Source organism: Sceloporus occidentalis, unplaced genomic scaffold (genome assembly GCF_023333645.1).
Source record: "Sceloporus occidentalis isolate IW3139 unplaced genomic scaffold, rSceOcc1.0.p SCAF_43, whole genome shotgun sequence".
In the NCBI taxonomy this organism is placed as follows: domain Eukaryota; kingdom Metazoa; phylum Chordata; class Lepidosauria; order Squamata; family Phrynosomatidae; genus Sceloporus; species Sceloporus occidentalis.
This window is the reverse complement of record NW_028317023.1, coordinates 2,755,687-2,769,553: the sequence shown is the minus strand read 5'-3', so window position 1 is coordinate 2,769,553 and position 13,867 is coordinate 2,755,687. Positions and strand designations below refer to the sequence as shown.

The following is a 13,867-nucleotide window of genomic DNA, read 5'->3' as shown; positions in this document are numbered from 1 at the left end:
CCATAAAGACATGGTTGGATAAGTTTGGTGCTCGCACAGAGCCCTGACCTCAACCTCATCAAACACCTTTGGAATGAACTGGAACGGAGATTGCAAACCAGGCCTTCCCGTCCAACATCAGTGCTGGATCTCACAAATGGGTGATTGGGCAAAATTCCCAAAGAAACACTCCAAAATCTTGTGGAAAAGCTTCCCAGAAGAGTGGAAGCTGTTATAGCTGCAAAGGGGGAACCAACTACTTATTGATGTCTATGTATTGAAAATGCAATGTCATGAAAGTCCCTGTTGGTGTAATGGTCAGGTGTTCCAATACTTTTGTCCATATAGTGTTTATATATATAATATTATATATATTATAGCCCAAATTGCATACACTTAGCCTTCCACAGATAAATCCAATCAGCTGCCCTTGTGCTGTTTTGCTGGGTCATTCAAATATCTGTTCAGCAATGTAGTCGCTCACAGGTATTGGTAAAAAAACAACTTTCTTTAATGAGATGTATACATACAATAGGTCAATGTTTCAGTCCCAGAGTGGGACTTTTATCAAGAAAACCCACATCAGTGAAATGTGTTTAAAAATGCCATGAATCATGATATATCGTGATAAATGTCCCTCTCCGGGACTGATCTAACATTGATCTATTGTATGTATACCTCAGATTAAAGAAAGTTGCTTTATTACAAAGACCGATGATTGCCTGCATCCCTGAACAGAAAATTGGGCATTGCCCTATATATTGCTCAGCCAGTCACCCAGCTGTACATACTTTATATTGTTTTGGCAATAGAATATTGATGCATGGAAACAATGGTAATATGTACCCTTGGATTGTTGATGAGGTATGTGCATTGCAGAGCCATCGACTGGTTATTAACCTTAAGGGACGAATTCAGGAACTGGAGGCAGAGTTAGCGGAACAGAAACACTTGCGCGAGCAAGCTGTCGATGAGTATGAGTTTCTGCGTGCAGAGCTGGAAGATCTGAAGAGGAGAAGACAAGACACAGAAAAGGCACAAAAAAGCCTGACCGAGATTGAGAGTAAGGGGGCTGCATTCAAAAGGCTCAGATTTGTAGCCAAACTCTGCAGTATAATGGGACGCTAGTGACTTGCGAGGGTAGATTGAGAGAAGAAACAAGAGAGTGTGTTTGATTAAAAGGTTTAATAAAGCAGGAGAACAGTTACAGCGCCTCTAATTGGCTACCTGGGGAGTATTGTGCAGCGAAAGTTGAGTGTATTTTCATAATGAGGAGTTTTACACTGATAATTTAAGGTGGAATGGGAATCTGACGTTTCTTTTTGGGATTTTGCAATTTGATTGTATAGTATGCTAGAATGTAAATCTCTGAGTCAAGGCGAAAATTAAAAATAAAGGTTTATTGCTTTCTATGCTTCAGGAAAGTCCATCGCTAATGAGCAGCGGTATACAAAGCTGAAGGAGAAATATGCAGAGCTTGTGCAGAGTCACGCGGACCTCCTGAGGAAGGTACTTGGTATTATCTGCGTGTAATACGAATCTGAAACCCATGTGTCTAACCAAAATGAACAATACATGCAATTCTTAATATTAAGAAACCACCTTAAGTGTATTGTATAGGTGAAGCTGTCTTGATTTTCAGGAACCAATAGCAATGGATGGAGAGAGATATAAGCAAGTTCATTAAAATATATATTTAGAGCGGGGTTCTTATAACCCGTGTTGTTTCTTAGGGTGCTATAGACTGATCTGGCATGTCGGGTCAACAACAGTGAGCATCTCCTGTAGAAAGGCTGAGCTGGCCGTTCATAATACGTAGTTATGTCAGTAGGGTGACTTTAAATAAATGTCCCTATGTTAACTATGTATTATACATGGACTGCTAAGGCCCAGCTTATCATTAAGTTATGCCTCTTCCAAACTAACAAGAGCTTATAGGGAAATTACTATGGACTTGATTTTAAAATTTAGATATATAATTGTGGCACAATCACCATTATCAAGTACTAGTACAAGGACCCAATTTTATATACAGATATTTATTTTGTTCTATATCTCTTTTTGTATCAGCCTAACAGCCATTATTTTCTTGTCAGAATGCTGAGGTAACAAAACAAGTGACTTTGGCACGGGAAGCCCTTGGAGACATGGAACGCTCTAAGAAAGAGTTAGAGGATTCATACCAACGTGTGAATGAACACACACAGAGGAAGGTGAGGCTGTGTGTTCTGGGGTCTTACAAGTACAGAAATATACAGCCTTTCACGGCCAGTCTTGTTTGTCTGTATAGGTCACAATATATGGCATCTTAAATTTGCTTAACTGAGGGATCCTGAGCAAACCTTAGTTCTAATTGATCGTGGAGAATTCTACATATAACATTTTACCCAGTTTAAAAATCCAAGCCCTTTTGTTTATTTGTGTCTTCTGGAATCTCAGGTAGTTTTGTTGGCCACTGAAGCGCTAATTTTAGACGCCCATCACTCTTATTACGTACTGCAGTGTAAGAACATTATATGAAAAATAATAAATACATGCATGCCTTTTGACAATTGGCAAGTGTGAGGGCCACCATAAACAGCTGAGTCTGTCTTTCTCAGGCTGCATTTGTGATCTAGAAAATTAGCGCTTCTTTAATACAGCAATCCAAAAAGATAAGCTTAATGAGAGCTCGGTCATGCCAGGATTACAAGTCTCTTGAATGAGATGAGGGAGATTCTAATTAATTTAACATCCATTAATAATGTTCTGAAGCTATTGGAAAGCATTTTATTATACTCATGTAATAGTCATAAGGATCCAGATCACTACCATACTGGTATACATTATTGTACAGTAACAGGCCTTTGTGAATTATTCTAAACAGATGTCTGGAAAATGATGCTGTGCTTTAACATAGATCATCTCTCCATAGACAGAGGAGCAGATACAGCATATGGATGACCTACAAGGGGCACTTGAGTCCAGTAAACAAGACGTTCTGCTTCTTAAGACCAGCTTAAAGACTGCAAAGGAGGTGAAATACACAAATGCTCATACAGAGATATAAATCTTCACTTAGCCCAGGAGCCCAGATCTATAATGGTTTACCATTTCTACTGCTTAAGCTTTGATCTTAACTTTTAATATTTTGAAGCGTTTTAGGGGTGTCATACAACGTACGGTAAAACAAACCGTTACATTTTAAGTTACATCGAAGTAGATAAAGGAGCTCATAAATCTTTAGCTGCGTTGTAGAGGGATCATAAATTATTCAGCTGTGAAATCAAATGTGCTACTCCAAAACAAATGATAAATCAATAGAAACATTTCCAAGAGCGATCATTTAAAAAAAAATAGGAAACATACCCATTTGAACTTCCCTTAATGTCTTGTGTAATGTAACAATCGCTGAAATTGAAACAGTACAGGATGTACATGCATCCATACCGTTACACAAAAATAATTGTTTAAACTTGGCTTTTTGATATTATTCAAACAAGGAGAGCCGCAAACAGATTGAAGAAGTTGAAGACTGTGTCCTACAGCGCCTTCTAGAGGAGACTGAGGGTATTATACAGGAGTCGCTCAGTCGGCTGGATGAACCTCTGTATGCAAATAGTAGTATATCTACAGGTAAGGATATATTCACAATACCATAATATCCATCTGAGTATACGTTCTTTCTTAGTAATAATTCTATTTTTTCCTCCAGACTTTTTCATTTCCAGAACACTGGCTGCGATAGAAAGTACAGAGAAAATAGAGAAAGTATGGAAGGAGAGGCTGTCTGAAACATCAGGTGAGAAGAAACAAGAACCACAATACAGAAGAGACAGTAGAAGGCAAGTTAAGAGAGGAGAGGAATATATAGCAGAATAAGAATGTGGCTGAAAGGGAAAACAAAAGAAAAGTTAGAGAGAAAACTAGAGGGAGAAGTATAGTGAGTATACTGGGGTCACAAGGGAAAAAAGATGATTAAATAATAGTGTTATTAGTGATTTAACAAAATGGGATGAAAGGAATTGAAAAGAGTGTTGAAAATTCTGTGGTTGATGGAATCTGTACTATTGGAGATTATTTTAGAAAAGCGGTTGTTGTAGAAGAGGTATGGCATCTAAATTGGATAATGTATGCATAAAAGGAACAAACATACACCAGTCTTCAAAAATATGAATTCATTACATCGTGCATGTTTAATTGATTATATAAATGCCTACTTTTTTGCAATCGTGTTTTGAACACATTTCTCTGCAAGTGTTTCTCGCGGGAGACCCTTATTTTACCAACTTGCCAATATGGTTGTTTTATTTTAGCAATTTTGCTGGCGTACACTATGTAATTATTCCAGTATGTATGTATACACAGTTTATAGTTCTTAGTATGTGTGCCACACCGCAATATTGGTCAGAGGTTCACTGATAAACTTTTTTTTTGTTTTATGAATATAAAGTAAATATATGTATATATATATATATATATATATATATATATATATATATATTTATTTCTTTACTATATTTTATACTATAAAGTGGCACAGCTAACTCCACCATGAAGTCAACCTAAGTGGCTGTCTAGGGCAGTGAGCCGGCGAGAATGTAGACATCTGGTTCCATCCTATTTTTTTAAGAAAAACTCATGCAGAAGGGGAACCAGAGGCATAGCTTTTCAAAGGCCACTAAAAAAACCAGGATCAGTCTCATAAACCAGCATGTAAGGAAAAAAAAAGTATAGCTTTTATTTTGAGCAATGAGTTTAGGTTTTTCTTGATTGTTCTTAATTCTAGGTGTTAGTCTGGTGCTGCCACATCTTCTTCAGTTTGCATATCGAATAAGTGATGTTATTACACAAGGAGCACAGACCAGGGCATCAGTAGGTAAGTATTTCATCATCCACTGTATTCTCACCCTATGGTTACAGACATTGAAGAGTTCATATGTTTTGCACCATGGGGCAATATTATGATTTAGGGGTTCCAATAAAATCCATTGCTCTGGAAGGCATAATAATTATTGCTAGCCTGGTATGAACCATGTAGCATAGCACAATTGTAAACAATACAGTAATTGAGGATCTCTATCCATACTGATGCTTTAAAAAAAAAAGGCACTGACCGGAATTTTCAATCTGTGTTAAGATATCACAACTTTATCCCAGCCATGCTTTCTTTTTTTCAGAGTTGAGTGACGGTTGTCGGGAGTGTGGTACGGAAGCTCTTAACTACCTCTCCTGCCTACGAAATAAAGAGATGGAGAGTGGAGCAGACTGTAGCAAGATTACTGCCGCACTGAAACACATAGCAGAAATTGTTCAGGTGAGATAGAATTAACAGGCGCACATTCAAAAAGTGTGAAATTATACTGTTAGATTTTATTACAACAACAGCAACAACAAAAAACTCCCAGCCAAGTACAATGATAATGCATAAGAAAGTAATAAAAGAACTGCCTTGTAGGTCTCTAAGTGAGATTGAACCAGAGGCAAGAGTTGCTTTTGGTTGCTTCTGTCTTTTTTGCCTTTTTCAGAACTATTCTGGAAAAAACATTTAAGGCAGCTAAACAGATTAATCTGTGAATCTGTTCAGTGTCGGTATACTCTGGTAGGGCACTACTTGATCTTTACATTAAACACCTGATCATACTGGGCTACATACTGGGTGATAAAACATAAATGTAAGTCTCTGTTAAAGATGATGAACTCCTGAAATTCAGTTGATTTATATTAATTAAAACAGTTTCATGCAAAAAAACAAATGCCACTTGCCCAAATTCTAACTTTTATTTCTGGGTAGAGCAAATAAAACTTTAGAATGATGTTTACTGATTGAAATGAACTATATTAATAAATGTCCTACACAGAATTAAATTGTTGTGCCCGATAACTTGATGGGCACTAACTATTATTATTATTATTGTATTGCTTTCCATTTTTCTCTCCTGAACTAGTTGGCCAGCTGCTGAAAATCATGTTCCACCCAAAATCGTTATTCTTGCCATCATCTCTTGAGCCATGTAAAAGGGGGGGAACTTGGGTTGGAAGCTAGTCTACAATCAGAACAAAGACTTGCTGTCTAAGGAATATAAAAAAAAACACTTATATAATGTTCTCTTTGCAAAGTGGATTAGAATCTAGAAAAGCCCAGGCACACTATGATATGTCCATAAGGGAAAACGAACCTCTGCAAGGTAGAAACATTTTTTTCTAAGGCAAACAAACCGTAGGAAGAAATCTAATTATATTTGCAGTAAGCCTTCCTGCTTGTGCAGAAAGAATTTTTAATGTGGTCTTTGAAGCTTGGTGAACTGAGAGTTTCAATGTGCGGAATATCATCCAAGAACTGGGTAGAATGCAGTAAATCTAATAATATGCAGATATGGGCTGTAATTACAGTAAAGTCCTTTCATAAGTCTGATGATCCGACGCCGTTTGCATTAAAAATCCAAAGCAACAGAGCTCTTGGTGCCAATTTCGTACTTATGAAGGAAGTACAATGTATTTTTTTTTGTCTTTTGGCTCATGTCCTAAGCACTCTTGGATTTAGGGCTAATAAGTTATCACAAAAATTATTTTTTTTTTGCAAACTAGATTATTGAGTATCATGGTGTAATTTTACATCACATTTTATTTATAGCAGATTCTTCAGCGCTGTTACAAAAGGGAAATCTAAACTAACAACATTAAAATTGACAATATATAAAATGAACAATAACATTAACTCACATTAAGACATGCTGGTACAGATGAAGAAGAGGGCCCTGCTATTGCGAGCTTACAATCAATGACCTTCATCACCAGCAACTACAGTGACTCAAATGCTAAATACCTTCTGTTTTAGCCACTATGTAGAATGTACTTTTGTGTGTGATATGTCTGAAGGCCTTCTCTTCAGATCACCACCCAGCCAAGGACTACTGTATTACATCATTGCTTTTAGTCTTGGTGGGCCAGGGTGATTCATAGAAATATAATATTCAATGTAGTAATAATTTGGACAGCAGTTATATAAAATAATCAAGTCTGGTACTTTAGCCCCAAGTCTGATGTCATTTTTCTGGTCTTTTCAGGAGCTTCGGCCTCCAACACTGGATATTAAAGAGGAGGAACTTGGTGATCTGGTGGAGAAGGAGATGTCGGCCACAGCAGCAGCTGTAGAAACCGCTGCCTCCAGGATCGAGGTGAGATGGGGCAGCAAAATTTGCAATTAACAGATATAGACGTAGAGATAATGTACTGCTATGTACATATCTGGTGTGACAGCCTTTACTTTGCAAAGGTTCAATAAATCTAAATCTAAGCAGAAGACATGGCAGAACTTGGTAGCAGAATGTATGTAAAACTATTCTTTAGGACTTGAGAGATAAGAATTATCTCAAAGATAATGGCTTTTTAAGCGCTAAACAGTACAAGAGGTAGGTGTTGTTGCAAATTGATCCATGTATGAAAATGAAAACTGCTTCATAATACCCTGGACCAGAAGTAAAAGTGATGGCCTCTGGTTGAAGGGGTACACAAAAGATTGTGACCTACTTTTAGCATTGTATCACAATTTTTTTTTAATCCAAATGTTTATGCATAATGTTGCCCATTTTCCAACCACCTGCCATTTTCCCCTTTTTTATTTGCGTTCACTCCTTTTTTTAAATTAGTCTTATTTTATTTGATGATCTTACTATAAATAGAACAACATGTTTATTGTATTTTCTCATCAGAAATGTTAAATTGAAAGTAGATTTTTTTCTATAACTTCAAAGTAACGCTGGTATATTTAGGAATCTTGGTAAGTCGGGTGAAAGTTATGCCTAATGAGAAGATTTTCTAATTCCGGTGTAGTTAGGGCTCCATTTGTAGGTTTTTTTCCTAGAGTCACAGCTCACATGGTCGAGCCCTGTCTAGATAGCAAAATACAATTTGAGCTGATTCTTATTTGCTGCTATGCTCTGTGTATCCAGTTCATCGACAATGCTTTATTGTTGTTTCTTCTTTTATTTTACTCTTAAGGATATGCTTAATAAATCCAGGACCGATGACACTGGATTAAAATTACAAGTCAGTGAAAGGTAAAGTATATAATTTACTTAAAAATACACCAAATATAACCAAAAAAATCATATTTGTCAGACTGGGAAGCCACAGTCAATTTATGTGAGATGACACTTCTGATAGAAAAAGAGTATTTCTCACTATCAGTGAGGGAGGATCTCTTATCTGACCAAGCTTATCGGCTATGAGGCTATTCAAGTGGAAATCACAATGTGTAGACTTTAAATAGCTGCAAGCGTGGTTTCTTTATGACGATGATACTGTTCCATTGCTGATACATCTGGTTTTGTTTGCATTCACATCAGTGCTGCGTATACAATTGTGTGTAAAATTACAAGTACGCAACCTTTGTTTTTTTGACTTTGTGCTAATATTGGTGATTGTAAAAGTATTTTTAAATTGCAGATTTTGCTTTTATGCTCTATGTTTTTTTTGTAGGATACTTGGGTCATGTACCGATCTCATGCAAGGGATAAAAGCTTTGATCATGGCATCCAAGGACCTTCAGAAAGAGATTGTTGAGAGTGGCAGGGTAAGTCACACATATTTCAAAAATCAATCATTTTCAACATTCAAAGTTACACAGTTATAATCGTCTCACCCCATTGCTCTTCATCAGCTGCCCCTCTGTGCCAGTCCTTCCACCGGCTCCTTATACACTCCAAAAAGGAATTCTCACCTGACCCTTACCTACAGAGCGCTTTAACTACTCTGGACCCCTCTCTATCTCTGCTTACATCCCAATACTCTCTTGACCATCTGTTATCCCTTATCCAGAATGTTACCTGTGCCGTGATTAGTATCTGGAATTTACTACCTCATTCTCAGACTATCCCATGCTTATTCTTACTTTAAAAACCCACCCTTTAAGAGAAGTGTGCAGTCCATGTTCTGAATACCTCATAACATGTGTTCCGAAAAGAAATCATCTGATCTCCCCATGATCCTTGCTAAAATAGAGTCATCCTCACCCAAGCAGTGCCTCACCTTCTTTCTCATTCCTCCTGAGCCTTCTGATAGATTGTAAGCTCATAAGGGCAGGGCCCTCTTTTTATTTAGCAGTGGTTCTAGGCATGTGTTAATGTTTTTATCAATTTTGTATATTGTCAGTTTTAATGTTCAGTTTTTGTGCTGTTTATTTTTTTTCAAGCGTTGCTGTAACAAACTGTAATTACCGGTATATATATATTGGCCACCTGGTAGATACTGGGCTCAGTTCCTGAAGGGGCGATTGGCCAAGCTTCTTGCATGGCTAAAATGGTTAATTAAAACCCATAGTTTGTGCAATATGTTTGGCAATTAGTGTTATTGTTTCGGAGATATTTATTTTAAAGGTTTAGCTTGGAAGCTGAGACCAATGACAGATCTGTCACAATTATTATTATTATGGGCAGTTAATACTGCTCATTTTAATCCTAAATGCATTTATTTGGGTTTATTTAATTTAATGAACTATAAAATGTCAGATTTGGGGAAAGTAATTAATCCTTCCATTTAATGCGCATAGCTGTGTATGTCTTTATGAGTTTTAGTCACATTTGTAAATATACTATTGTTGAGTAACATAGCTTAAAAAATGTCTACATATAATATTATATAACCATTGTTATATCATGGGTATTTAAGATATTCATTGTATTATACAATGATTAATGACACATTAGCCATTTCTGAAAACAGATATTACCGGATAACGTTTGTTGTGTAGAATTGTGCATCTGCCTGTATGTGTATGTGGTTCTGAAATGAGCCTGAGATGTGACAAAATTACATTTTACCATTTAAAATGTTTTTTACCCAGGGAGCAGCCTCCCCAAAAGAATTCTATGCTAGGAACTCTCGCTGGACAGAGGGACTAATCTCTGCTTCGAAGGCAGTGGGTTGGGGAGCGACTGTTATGGTGTAAGTATAGGCTGCTCGCTACAGACCTCAAACATTTTCCTGTTCCGCGGTGGATTTTGCTTAACACCACCGGATCACAAGCCTTGGCTTCTGTTTGTATTGTTGTAATTGCATCAGTATTTTTCACATTAACAAATATTTTTTATTTTTTTTACTTTGCAAAGTTTTTTCTTACGAAACAATCCTTCCTGTTTTTAGCCTTCTTTCATCTATTGTTGAGGGCTGCATTTTCCTCCCATGTCTAATAACCTACCTGCTTCTAGATTTAGATATCTTTTTTTGGGCCCAAGATGGGGCCCATGTTATGACATCACATGGGTTCTGCCAGAGCTCCTTGGCTCAATGGAGCCAACCATGGAGAAATGACCAATCATATGGCCATATCATGATATCAGAGCACAGCAGGTGGCGGCTACCACCTCTGGTTAATAAGGTTACACATACTTGTATATCGCTACACTGATGATCTCTGACATCCCAGCATTTTATACTTTTAGATCAGCGTTTTTGCACCATGTTTATGGAGCTGTGGTTTGGGTCACTTCAGTCACTCACTTCACACAATGAACATATAACACTCTCATCAAACATTTATTTATAGTGTTATCTTCTGTCCTCTCCCCTAAGTGATCTTCTCGCTTTATTTCAGGGATGCTGCAGATCTTGTGGTCCAGGGACAGGGAAAGTTTGAAGACCTTATTGTGTGTTCCCATGAAATTGCTGCCAGCACAGCCCAGCTTGTGGCAGGTTCCAAGGTAAGACCTTTAATTGAGTAGGAAGTACTGATTTGATAATTGTGCATTATTAATCAGATTCTTATCTTTGTATAGTCAAGCTAAGCAGTAGCTGTTTGGGAGAACACTCCAAACAATTCAAATAAAATTGTGTTTTCTTTAGTAAGGAAAAAATGTAAAGTAGAAACTACATATTGGGTCTTTGATCTATTCTGTTTTATTTTTCGATTTCCAATAGTCTAGTAGTTCTTAATAAGGCCGTCACTTGGCCCTTCAGCAAACCGACAAAATGATCTTCATCGGAACCTGAAGCATTTTAAAGCCACCTCTATTTTCTAGGTTCCCTGGCTGGCATCCACAGTGGCTTTTGTAGCTTTCTTTATTAGGCCACCACATTGTTCTTCATGAAACCTTGCAACATTATTTTCAGGGTCATTACTAAGTTCTTGTGCCATCAGTCTACTTCTATAGGTTTTTTTTTAATCAGACTTATGGACTAACTAACGGACTGGTCTTTATTTGCAGGTAAAAGCAGAGAAGGGCAGTTCCAATCTAGCAAGGCTCCAGCAGGCCTCTAAAGTCGTAAATCACAATGCTGCTGCGGTGGTGGCTTCCACGAAATCTGTCAAGTCTGAGATTGAAGAAAAAGGCAAGTACAATGTATTGAGATGTGTTTTTCTTGTCGCCAGATATTCACAGGTAATACAGTGCACTATGGCACCATCCACCTCATAATCAGTCCTCTTTTTTCTGTTTTTCACAGACACAATGGATTTTTCCAACATGACACTAACACAGATTAAGCGCCAGGAGATGGATTCTCAGGTAATGTGGGGCTTGTGAAGGCAGCATTTGCCTAATTATTAATACAATGTATATTTGTTAACCGAACAATGTTTTGATTTATGCATGGGTGTTAGGCAGAGCGGGATGTGTGGGAAAATATTTGTCCTGTTCAGACATAACAGGATGTCCTCGTCAGGAAATGTCCAGGGTGGGGGGCACTCATGTGTTGCTGTGTTCCCCACCAGGCTGAAAGATGCCAGCCCTACACTACATGAAAAATTGCCACTTCCTACAGTTGTTCATGAATTTATATGGTTGGCCAAAAAAACCCCCAACAAAACAATAATGAAATACAAGTCTGAATCAGCATTGCATTAATGTAGAAAGACAATACAAACTCCCATGGTGTTCCTGACAGGTGCGGGTGCTGGAACTTGAAAACCAATTACAAAAGGAAAGAGAGAAGCTGGGAGAGCTTCGGAAAAAGCACTATGACCTGGCAGGTGTCTCCGAGGGCTGGGGAGATGGTAAGTGGATAGTCCTCCACGGAACAACTGCTCACAGATCCTACCGTGTAACATAGAAACATGGAATTTGACATTCCACCCATCTAGTTTACTCGTTATTTCTGCTTAAACCTTAATCTGTCCTTGGTCTTGTCTTATATTCAGGGCAGCCATATGCCTATTGCATGCATGTTTCAATCACTTACCACTTCTGGAAGTACAGGATTATCATACAGAACCAATGACTGAGTTTGAGCCCCACTGTTAATATGAAGGGGAAGCTAGTGTAAGGCAGTAGGCACTGATACAAAATATTGAAGCAAAGTGTGCTGTAAAGTTAGCTGTCTTGGGGTGAATTCACTAAACATGTGAATAACCAACTCATTAAACTTCCTCTGCAAAAAAGGGCTCAACTGCCCCATAACAATGCATAGGTAATTAAGAAAAAATGAACTGCATTATGCAGTGCGAAATCTGTACTTATGTGATGTATACATTCAGATATATTTGTAATCATTGGCAGTCGTAATTCTACTTTCTTCTTGATTTTTTCCTCCACAGACACTGAATAAGCCCAATTACAGCTTCTTACCACAATGCTGAATGCACAAACAGCGTCAAATCTCAGAATAGGAAAGCACATGCATAGGCATTCAATACAAACCTCTCCAACACTGCCAGGACTAGCTGGTACCGAGTATTCTCGAAGGGCCACAGAAGTGGCAGAAGAACGATGGTGGGAGTGAAGCACCAGTGGGGTGTGATAGGAAAGCCAGCAGCAAGACAAAAAAAGCATTATAACACCAATCACGCTCCAAATCACTTTTCACCTTTTAACGTGCTTGGCAGTCAAAGAACTGCTCCGTCTCTTGTTGTGAATTATAGTTTAGCCTTTAACATCGCAAATATGAAGACAGTGCAACTAATTGCCAAGAAGTGGAATGATGTCTCAAAATTTAGCACCCAAGGAATACGATTTTGCCTTTCTCTGGCGCCTTAATAGCATCAAGGGATGCAAAAACTGCTATGGTTTTACTGCAGGGAACGTGTCAACCTCTGAAGGATTGAAGTAAACCTATGGTTGTTTTTGTTCAATTTTATTGGAATTACCTAACACACAGTAAGGGACAATGGTCTGTTTGTACGATGTTGATGTATGATGGAAAGACCTCAAAGTTTCAATAACTTACCATAGGATGACAACAAAAAGATAAGGGGAAGAAGAGTCATGAACCGCAGAACCTGTTCTCAGGATCGCTATTTCCAAATACAATCCTTTAGCTGTACTGCTAGTATTGGTGCTGAAAACATAACTACACCGTTACAAAAAACAGTATTTGTTAGTGGTAGAAACAAGGTGCAGGCTAATTGTCCAGAGGCCTAAATCTTCAGTTTTTCAGCAGTACTGATGCTAACGGAACAGTATTCACTCATATGCTGTGTTTATTGATTATCTTTCAAAAATAGAGTGATGCTGTGCAGTAACATTGTGTTGTGTATGTCCCTTATTAGATACAAATGAGGTCGCCTGCAAAGGCACCACATCTCTTTGTCTAGATAGGTAGGACAATGACAACCACACTTCAGGATACAACCCTTCATCAATTCTCTCTGTTTATGGTGCTTCTGTGTTATTCTCTCTGGGTCCTGTAACGCCCCCAACAGCCATAAATAAAGAAGCATCAGAATGTTTTACTCTAGGCAGCAGTTATGGGCACACTGTGAGATTAACAGGGGACTCATCATGTAGGCCATGGTGTATCAACATCACGTGTGTGCCATAAGATGTGTGGCTCAAATACATGTCACCGTTTCATTTACATAAATAAACCCATGCTACTTTTTGTCTGGTCGCCTTTCTTTGTCTGTTTAGTATAAACATGCTTCTATGAGCCAACAGGTTACTTCTCTTTTCTTTTCAGCTCTCAAATGCCTTAA

At 38.0% G+C, this 13,867-nt stretch overlaps 1 protein-coding gene across 1 annotated transcript in view; it reads left to right on the top strand.

The window, feature by feature from the left end:
* LOC149289678 (huntingtin-interacting protein 1-like) overlaps positions 1-12,501 on the top strand; it is a 39,609-nt gene extending 27,108 nt beyond the window's left edge. Inside the window, exons 14-29 of the mRNA XM_089490221.1 lie at positions 859-1,042; positions 1,400-1,488; positions 2,076-2,192; positions 3,462-3,594; positions 3,674-3,760; positions 4,748-4,837; positions 5,139-5,275; positions 7,026-7,136; positions 7,960-8,018; positions 8,440-8,533; positions 9,803-9,903; positions 10,553-10,658; positions 11,163-11,286; positions 11,401-11,462; positions 11,842-11,950; positions 12,491-12,501. Of these exons, the coding sequence (XP_089346347.1) occupies positions 859-1,042; positions 1,400-1,488; positions 2,076-2,192; positions 3,462-3,594; positions 3,674-3,760; positions 4,748-4,837; positions 5,139-5,275; positions 7,026-7,136; positions 7,960-8,018; positions 8,440-8,533; positions 9,803-9,903; positions 10,553-10,658; positions 11,163-11,286; positions 11,401-11,462; positions 11,842-11,950; positions 12,491-12,501 (1,614 nt within the window). The remainder of the gene's footprint in view (positions 1-858; positions 1,043-1,399; positions 1,489-2,075; positions 2,193-3,461; positions 3,595-3,673; positions 3,761-4,747; positions 4,838-5,138; positions 5,276-7,025; positions 7,137-7,959; positions 8,019-8,439; positions 8,534-9,802; positions 9,904-10,552; positions 10,659-11,162; positions 11,287-11,400; positions 11,463-11,841; positions 11,951-12,490) is intronic.
* Positions 12,502-13,867: the final 1,366 nt, after the last annotated feature.